This window comes from Pogona vitticeps, chromosome 5 (genome assembly GCF_051106095.1).
Source record: "Pogona vitticeps strain Pit_001003342236 chromosome 5, PviZW2.1, whole genome shotgun sequence".
In the NCBI taxonomy this organism is placed as follows: domain Eukaryota; kingdom Metazoa; phylum Chordata; class Lepidosauria; order Squamata; family Agamidae; genus Pogona; species Pogona vitticeps.
In genome coordinates, this window is record NC_135787.1 from 54511696 (window position 1) to 54521977 (window position 10282).

General features: G+C 40.5%; 1 protein-coding gene across 4 annotated transcripts in view; it reads left to right on the forward strand.

Moving 5' to 3' along the window:
- Window positions 1–10282, forward strand: part of GALNTL6 (polypeptide N-acetylgalactosaminyltransferase like 6) — a 640150-nt gene that overhangs the window by 291904 nt on the left and 337964 nt on the right. For all 4 annotated transcript variants that reach the window (XM_020803448.3, XM_073001453.2, XM_020803463.3 and 1 more), the window contains one exon: window positions 8657–8823. In XM_020803448.3, the coding sequence (XP_020659107.3) occupies window positions 8657–8823 (167 nt within the window). The remainder of the gene's footprint in view (window positions 1–8656; window positions 8824–10282) is intronic.

Below are 10282 nucleotides of genomic sequence, written 5' to 3' on the forward strand. Positions count from 1 at the left end.
TAATACTGAGCACCTTTTACTGTTAGCTAGTAGAGATGGGCACGAACCACTGGTTTGGCAATTCATGCTGGTTCGTTTATTGGCTGAACAGATGTTTGGCACTTCAAAGCCGCCCATCCTCTGAGAGGCACCCTCTCCAACACAGCACCTGGAGGAAGTGGAGCAGGGAAGCTAGGTTACTGCCTCCAAGTGGGCACCTGGCAGAGGAGGCAGGCTTTGAAGTGCCAAACACTTGTTCAACTGATAAACGAACCAGAATGAATTGCCAAACCAGCAGTTCATGCCCATCTCTACTAGCTAGTCACCAGTTGTTTTACGTGATCACAAAAGGTCAATTGCACCAACATTTTTATCACTTCAACTGACGCTGCTCTTACTGATCCAGTTGCTCATTAAGTAATGCCACACCCAATCTCATGCCCTGCCACACAATAAATAGAAAGCCAGAGGGGGAAACAGCTTAGACAACTGGCCTTACATGTGCAGATTGACCCCAGTCAGACTTTTGCCACTGATTTTTTTTTTTAAATTGAAACATCTATAAATCAGTCTTCTGATCCACATACCAGTTTGGTCCAAATTTTTTCACTAGTGATTCAGACTTCCCATTAGCAGTTTTTGCTTCCTCTTTGGTAGGGAATGTATTCAGTAGTGTTTGTATTCTCTGATCCTTCTGAAACTTGTAGGTGGAAATGATTTTCTTCTCCCTCCCGTCCCCGCCTCCGAGCTAATTTTACAGACCTGTCAAATGGTCGTGGAAATTACCAGTTATCACTGCTTTATCGAGTTCAGCTGACAAGGCTAGATTGGAACAGAAATGTCGTATGACTGAAGCTGGCCGCTGTAAATTGAATACTCTGACACACAAAGACAATTACTATGTAAATCTTTGCTGGAAAATGTTTTAGGCTGGTATTTTTCTGTTGCATGCTTGTCACTAGTTTGATGTCAGGTAGGTATTGTAGTCCCCTTGATAAAGAGAGAGAGAAAGGTCAGCTCTTAAAAAAAATCTTCTGCCAGGAATGAATGAGCTGACAAAAACTGAATGGAAAATTGAAACTTGTACTTTTTCTCTTTGTTCTGACTTTGTGTGGCATGCTCTTTTGTAAGTTTTTTTAAAAGCACAAAACGGGAGGTTGTGCTTTTATCATCCTGACATTCCTAAACTGTCTTTTCTCTCTTTCTTTTCTTTTTCCTTTTCCTTTTTCCTTTTCTGCTCCCCACCCCCTAAATGCTTTGTGGACAACCTGCACTGCATTTCACTACTCCGGTGATATAAATCATCAGGAAAGGCAGTTTACAAGCCTGTTGATATGCCTGGAAGGCATAAAATCTGGTAGCTGGTCAGGGTTCTGCCAATGGTCTCCCATAATGTGCATAAAATATTATTGCCGTAGCCATGGGGTCAAACAAATTGCAGCTTTTATGAATTGGCTTTTTCTATAAACTTATTGAAATGGTGCCAACATTCCCCTCCTTTCTCATAATTTAAAAAGCTCTGGCTGTTTAGAAAAGCGCTCCTACAGACCTTTTAACAAAGGTCCACTGAAGGCTGTCATTTTGAAAATGCCCATCAGCACTGCATGCAGTTAAATTTGTAATTATTAAATTCCTATTTAAGTTCATATTTTAAATAAAAGCCAGTCTTTTAATAATACTCTTGTGCACTATAGGAAAACAGAAGGAAACAGAGTATTTCAGATTCTCAGCACAGCTACTTCCAACTGCTCCACAGAGGTATTTCCAACTGGCTACAGCAGCTTTTACATGGAAAAGTTTTCTTTTTAAGTCTTGTAGCTTAGTATCCAAGCAAAAGGGTAAAAAAAATAACCATAAGTGTCAGAATATCAGAATCGGAAGTCTAGAGTAACTGCTTACAAATAAGTAGTTACTTGTTATTCTGATTTTCAGTAACTAGAATATTAAGAAGTTACATTGCATCCATAATTTAATTAAGGAGTGTTTCATCCCTTTTGTGATGTAGCTGCAATTGTTGCAGATAGATTATAGTTACAGGATATGGCCTCACTAAATGGTGGATAAAAAATGCGACACACTTCACCTACTGGCTTGTGCTATCAGTTGTCAGTTAAATGAAGATAGTCACTTGTGAGAGGTGAACCTTGAAAAGTGGAACTGATGCCTCGTCCTCTCTCTGCCAGCTACTTCCCTGTTTTCCTGCCACACAGGACTACCAGGTTTAGAGCCATATTTACCAGAAAAAGCTCACACGAGAGAGAAAAAATCACCTGAGGATGATTTTGAAGAGGAGGGACAGCTATTAGACAAAGGGTTAAGCACAGTCTATCCCTAATACTTATCTCATCCCTGACACGTCTCCCTAATACTTCCTCCTGAAGCTGCTTTTAATTTAAAAAGTGGCCATTGGGACCTCATTACCTGAAAGATGTGCTGGGACATTTGCTGGTTGAGATCCTTGTTGCTTTTAATGAGCATACCAGGGCAAAATGTCAACAAACGTGCTCTGTATATATATGTGTGTGTGTGTGCATTTGGGTCAGAGAAACAAGGGAGAACCAACCAGGAAGTCAGCCGATATCCAGGGTAAACAATACACACAGAGTTATGGTTCCTCATAGTGTGTGCCTGAAGACCACTTAGGGAATAGATAACAATTTGGCCATTACACTGTCTGGAATTGTAACTCATATGACCTGGTATTTGTTTGGCTTTTTAATATTCAAGAGCCATATCAAGAAGCATTTAATTCTGTGGTCCAATAAAGCTATATCAATGCAACCCTGCTTTTTTGTTAAAGGATGATATGGTCAAGAAAAAGATAGTATGTTTTTCAATGAAGCGTGTGTTGTAGGTGCAGAATTCTTTACATACTTGACCAAACATTTTTTCTTCATCTTACATTAAATCTAGTCTGTTTACCTTTTGAGTATAAGCAAGGAATTTAAAAATCCAGTGGAAATTTTGAGTCTTTTCAGATGCTAGTGAAGAAGGCACAGAAGAGGCTGTATTTCCTGAGAAAGGTCTGAAGTTAAATTTATCTCATCATTTACTTCTGTTGAGTGTCCTAACTTATGGCATTCTGGTATGGTTTGGGAGTAGCACTGTAGCGGACAAAAAAGCTCTACAGAGAACAATTAAAATTGCCCAGAATATCATTGGGTTCCAGCTATCAACCCTGGATGACATCTTTACATCTCGCTGTCTGAGGAAGTCACACGACATTCTGAGAGACTCTTCCCATCCTGCTTACAACTTTTTTGAACTGTTGCCATCTGGCAGAAGATATAGAACAATTAAGACTCGGACCACCTGTTTTCTGAATAGTTTTTATCCCAGAGCTATAATTGCACTTAATAAGGAGCTTAAAGACCACCAGTAGTGAATAGTTGGACAGGGTTACTTGGCCTGCAGTGTAGATGTTTGCATTCTTGGTGGGGGGTTTTTAATGGCTAGGGAGTGTTTGGGGATTTTTTATGTGTGTGCATGTGGGTCTGATCTCTGGGTGTCTGTGTGAATTTTGTTGTATAGGTATACTGTGTATATACTTATAATGACAAGAAATTGGATTTGATTTGATGTGCCATCAAGCCATTTTGCACTTATGGCAACACTTATTTCTGCATCTTACATTACATCTAGTTTGCTTGCCTTTTGAGTGTAGGCAAAGAATTTAAAGATCCATTGGAAATTCTGAATCTTTTCAGATGTGCTATCGAGTCATTTCTGATGTATGGCAACTGTTTTCAGGGTTTTCCCAGATAGAGAATACTCAGAAGTTGTTTATCATCCTCTTCTTCTGAGGGCACCTTCAGATTGTGCAGCTTGCCCAAGACCGCATAGGCTAGCTCTACTTGCAGAAGGCACAGCGGGCAACAGAACTCCAAACCTCTGACTCTGTATCCAGATACCTAGCTAGGCAGGCAGGCAGACTGTTGGATAGGTCACTGCGCCTTCTTGACAGGGATGATCCATAGGGTCCCTTCCAGCTCTATAGTTCTAAGATGGGACCCTATGGATCATCCCTGTCAAGAAGATGCAGTGACCTATCCAACAGTCTAATCTTAGAACTATAGAGCTGGAAGGGACCCTATGGATCATCGTATATATGAGGCTTATGCCTGAAACTTGGTGTGTTAAAAATATTTATCACATTCCTGTATTCTAAATTTAGCAGATCCCATGTACACTTTTCCCTGAATTTGCAAAGATTCCTCTTTTGGACTATAAACTTCCAGAATGTCCCAACAAGCACAGCAATAATTATACTGCCTGGGGGATGCTAGGAGTTGTAGTCTAAAGAAATTATGGATTTCCCAGTTATTTAGGAAGGAAATATAGGAGTAACTGAAAAAGTTTTGGGTTTGCTAACATGGAAGAACAGAAATGGGGTGGGTTGAACAAGGAAGGAGTCACGCAGAACTGTGACCAACCTACTTCATAATATTGTGCTATGGAAAGAATTAAAGAGAATCATGTCTACTGCCTGGAGGGTTTTGGAGGATAAAGTGGGATCAGGTTATAGTAAATACGTTTTCTGTCCCAAATAGCTACTGTTGCTGTTCAGCATAGCAAATGTTATTAGTATAATGAAATGGTGGGATGCATGTGATATCCTCTGTCCATGTGTTTCTGTCCTCTGGCTCAACCAGCATATGATTGTGAAATGCTGTGTTAGGTTGATAAAAAAAGAGAGCAACCACTAGAATTAAAACCCTCTTCATTTTTATCTCCTTAACAAGTATGGGGCTTGCCAAAATCAATGAGGCTTCTTTAAATGAGAAAGAAATACGTATCTAGAGCCCCAGAATAGTTTTCTTAATTATTATAGAATAAACCCAAATTCCTCCTCTGTAGAAAGAAGTCATGTTAAATTCATAAAACGTATGAGCTGCCAGTTCTTTTGACATCTTTTGAGTGATGTATTGTGCTCTGTGGGATGAAAGATCAAAAATGGACAATTTTTCACAAGATTCTTTGCTAATAATATTTTCTTTTCTCTTCCTTACCAAATGGCCCTTATTATTCCTCTGTTATTAGTATTTGACTTGCTGGATCTGCAGGTCCTGAGATTAGGTAAACGGACCGTGATAGATACACAGGCTGATGTAGAGACAGATGTAACAAAGATTGCAAGACACAGTCTAGTGGCTTCTTGCAGGCAGTTGAAAACGGCAGCTATTTTTCTAGTCCCTGAGTTTAGCAAGCTAGGGTAATGGTAATCTAAACCAGCAGCATTCCTGCATAGACAGGGACTGTAAACACCTTCAGCTGAAGATTACACAAAAGATCTGCTCTTTATTTGTTGAAAAAGAACAGCCCAGCTGCCTCCATTTTAGACTCTCCTTAGGTTGAAGGACAGCTACAGGGACTGCCATAATGAGCCCCTGCACTTCCAAATTTGCCACTCCATTCCAGAATCCATCTGATCAGTCACTTCTCTCTGACATTCATGGTGCTTGACTTTCCCCAAGTACAGCTTGCTCAAGTCTTATCTCTGTTTGGTTGCTTAACTACAAGAAACCCACTTAGGATGCTGCTGCTCCTTGGCTGCCATTTGGGCACAGATAAGGAACGAACAGAACTGGTCACTAAAAGTATATCCCCAAGGCATTCTATTCCTAATTTAACATTAGTGTTTTGAATGCCATCAGTTTCACAGTCTGCTGCAAATAAAGAACATCCACTCTTTGTTACTTTGTTTCAGAGTTGTTTCACGAGTGAAGTTTTTATATGGCATGCTGTACAATGATGAAATGACAAAGTGCGTAATTGTGTAGTTGGCATTATACAAATGTAGTTGATGCCTCATTAAGAAGTTCATGAAATACCTTTATGCCTTTCCATTTACATTTGGATGTTCACTTGCACTTATCAGCTGATACAAGCTTTTTTCTCCAGAGGCATATTTGCAGTTACACTTTCCATTTTATGGGGCTGATTATTCTGAGCATTTAGTTGCATTGCTGGAGTTGCATTAGCTCTCTCGAGTCTTTTGAATACAAATGAAACTAAAAGAGAAAGTCGAGTGGATATTTTTAGAAGACTTGTACTTTTTGTCTTCTGGAATCATGTACTTCAATGCCTGACACAAATTACACATCCTCCCTTCTTGATCAGTAATGTTGAATAAGGTTTGCCAGACAATACAATGTAGTTGTGTACACTAGAGTCATAGAATTCCATCTCCACTGGTTTATTAAATATCACATTTAAGGGTTGGTGCACAGAGAAATTCTATCCTGACATTAAGGAATCAAGTTTCCCCAACACACTCAGAGAGGAGCACCTAACTCCATCCCCTCTGCCATTGCTTTCTTTCCACAGTAATACAGGGGTCTGGAAGGGACAGGTTCCTATTCACACAAAGGCACTACATGCAAACAAGAACCCAGATTCTGTAGGGTCCTTGCTCAGGTGCAGAGCCAAAATTCAAGTTGGATGTTCTCCTTTTTGGACTCCTCCATCATCACATGGAGAAAATGATTGCAAAAGGGGGCAAAGCTAGGGATACATTCTCTCAATACCTAAAAAGGGCTCTGGCATCAGTCTACATGTAACAGCCTGAAAAGCACACAGAATTAATATTAGCTTAGTCAGGTTACTTTCATGCAGAAGAACCTTGGTGTCTGATTCTGATTCTGAAACCTTTCATGGCATTCACAAACTACAACAGCACAAGCAAAATGGGAGAAGGAAAATTACACAAATTAGAAGCAAGAAGAAGGGGACAGTTTCAGAATTGCAGATAGAAAGCCCGCAACAGCAGCGGTTAAAGAATTATGTTCATCAGTCATAAAAATAGAAAGAATTGGCTCAAGTGAACTAGAAAGAGTTGAAATCCAAGGTTCGAGGAAAAAAATTCGGACACTTTGGTGTCCGGTAGCACTTTCACCAAATAAGTGGTATACATGTAAGAGCTAGACTTTTTGCAATAGATTTTATGCTCATACATGACAATGTGGAGTCTTTTATGCTGTGTAACTTGGCCCCAGCATTTTAAAAATCTTTCTTTTTGGGATAAGTGGTGGCAAACTAGTTAACACCAGTGCTGCCACCCCCTGCTCAGGTCATTTACTTTATTTTAAATCTTTTTGCTTTATATTTTCTGTCTGCCTTGCAAAGACATGTGCCCAATTCCATCATCATCATCATCATCACAAAACAAAACTATGCAACAAGGGGAAAGGGGATTAATAGCAAAGTAAAACAAAAACATATAGACAGGGATATTTGTTCTCATACAATTCCTAAAAAGCTTTTGACTTCATGACTGGGATATAGTAATCTCTAATACATTCTCTACTCATATCTGTTTCTGGGCCCAATCGTAAAACATTTTCCAACTTTCCTTAATATATATTCGTGGATACTCATGTAGTGTCTCTGATAAACTATTGATTTCTGCGATATGTAATAATTTTTACGAGGAGCCTCGTAGCACAGTGGTTAAACCGCTGTACTGCAGCCAAAACTGTGCTCACAACCTGGGGTTCAATCCCAGGTAGCGGCTCAAGGTTGACTCAGCCTTCTATCCTTCCGAGGTTGGTAAAATGAGTACCCAGCTCGCTGGGGGGGGGGGGGCAATGTGTAGCCTGCATAATTAACTTGTAAAGAGCCCAGAAAGTGCTTGAAGCACTATGAGGTGGTATATAAGCAGCACGCTTTGCTTTTTGCTTTAAAATAACTCCTCTTTCTTCTGAATTTCCTGCATTTTCCACTTCTGGGCCCAGATCAGCCTTGCAGCTGTGAATATGTGCCCCATTCCCTTACGGCAGAATAGGATGCATATCTCCCCCACCAACAAACCAAACGAAAGCCATGGCACGTGGGAATTACATGGGTCAATATATTTCTAAGGTAGGGTAAATTAATACATCTAACAAAACAGAGAATACAGTGGCACTATAGCTGATTCTGGGCACATATACTTGGGCGAAAGCCCTGTTGTAGTCAGTGAAGTGTCCACAGAAGCCTGCCTTTGTTGTTCTTTTTGCTGATAGCTAAGGACCAGGACGTGGTGGCGCTGTGGGCTAAACCGCAGAAGCCTGTGCTGCAGGGTCAGAAGATCCGGCAGTCGTAAGATCGAATCCACACAACGGAATGAGCACCCGTCGCTTGTCCCAGCTCCTGCCAACCTAGCGGTTCGAAAGCATGCAAATGCGAGTAGATAAATAGGGACCACCTCAGTGGGAAGGTAAACAGCGTTCCGTGTTTAAATCACACTGGCCATGTGACCACGGAAATATTGTCTTCGGACAAAACGCTGGCTCTATGGCTTGAAGAGCGGGATGAGCGCCGCCCCCTAGAGTCGGACACGACTGGACAAAAATTGTCAAGGGGAACCTTTACCTTTACCTTTAAGGACCAGGATGTTCTGAAATAAGGGGTTTGGGTGGCAGTTGCTTTTAAAGCTTTTTCTAATCCACCTGCCAATCTTAAATGAACAGGTTATCAGATTTTCAGGATAGGAAATATATTGCTATACAGCACAGATGACATGGCACTGGTACGTCACCATAGTAAAAGGCATCTGAATGACTGGGTTATTTGCTATCCAGGTTTATTTGGGGGTTTGGGAAGGGATGCAGTTGAACTGAACAAGTGTCTGAGAGGTGCAGCACCTATTTTTCTCTGTCATTCTTATACTGCACTTTCTTTCTTTTTCCATCCTCAGCTGTAAGCACAAAGTATATTTGGAGAAGCTTCCGAACACTAGTATAATTATCCCATTTCACAATGAAGGTTGGACTTCACTCTTGAGGACCATACACAGCATTATCAACAGGACTCCCGATAGCTTGATAGCAGAAATCATTCTTGTGGATGACTTCAGCGACAGAGGTAAGGCATACGGGATAAATACAGTCGCCAATTGCACATCAGAGTTATAACAAAATCGATGCACCCTATCTCCTTTGGGGAGACATTTCTACTTTTCTCAAAAGAGCTGCATGTTCAATTTGATATTCATAGTAAAAAGACTCCCTTCATTTGTTTTCATCCAGAGTCTGATATATTTTATACCAAGGGCAAAGAAAGGTTTGAGAGCCTCCTACGTCTTTCCCTTAAAATAGCATGGCTGAACTGGTATATTGTGGCTGCAGTTTTTCAGATAACTAATGCTGAAAACATCTTTTTTGCTCAGTGTTATTCTTCTGAGTAAAAACCTATTAACTTTGACCTTTGGGTGAAGCTGTTTATTAGAATTCCCACTTTGTGTTTTATTGTATGAGACAGCTTGATTTCACTCTAGCACCACGACAACATAGTAATACATTAGAATAGCAATATTGTAATTTGATTTGTTGGGATCTCAAAAGCTAAACAGGCTTCTAAATGTGTATTGCACTAGATTCACTGTGCACAATTCCCACAGATGGATCTGTTCCAGTGTGTCTCCTCTAAGTATGACTAGATTCAACCTATAGTTGGACGCAACTCCATTTATTCCAAACTTAAATTTGTGCTTAAAATTATACATATTAAATACAAATATTTAGAGTACAATCTGAACCATACGTATCATTAAAAAGGGGATAGAAAATAAGACAGCCAACATTATAATGCCATTGTACAAAACACTGGTAAGGCCGCACCTGGAGTATTTCAAATTGTTCTGGTTGCTGCACCTCAAAAAAGACATAGTGGAACTGGAAAAGGTGCAGAAGAGATTGACTAAAATGATGACTGAGCTGGGACAACATCTCCCCTATGAGGAAAGGCTACTGTGTTTGGGGCTCTTTATTCTAGAGAAAAGGCACCTGAGGGGGGACATGATTGAGACATATAAAATTATGCAGGGGGTGGATAAAGTGGATAGATGGAAGCTCTTTTCCCTCTCATGCAATACCAGAACCAGGGGACATTCACTCAAATTGAGTGATGGGAGAGTGAGAACAGACAAAATAAAATATTTCTTTACCCATCGTGTTGTTAGTCTGTGGAACTCCTTGTCACAGAATGTGGTCATGACATCTGGCCTAGATGCCTTTAAAAGGGGATTGGACAGATTTCTGGAGGAAAAGTTCATTGCAGGTTACAAGCCATGATGGGGATGTATAATCTCCAAGTTTAGAAGGAAGGTACCTCAAAATGCCAGATGCAGGGGAGGGGTATCAGGAGACAGCTATCTAGTTGTCTCATGTGCTCCCAGAAGCATCTGGTGGGGCCACTGTGAGATCCAGGAAGCAGGATTAGATGGGCCCTTGGCCTGATCCAGCAGGGCTCTACTTATGTTCTTATGAATATGATTATTGTTCAGAACTGTACAAATATAATAGGAAGAATGTGATATATGTGG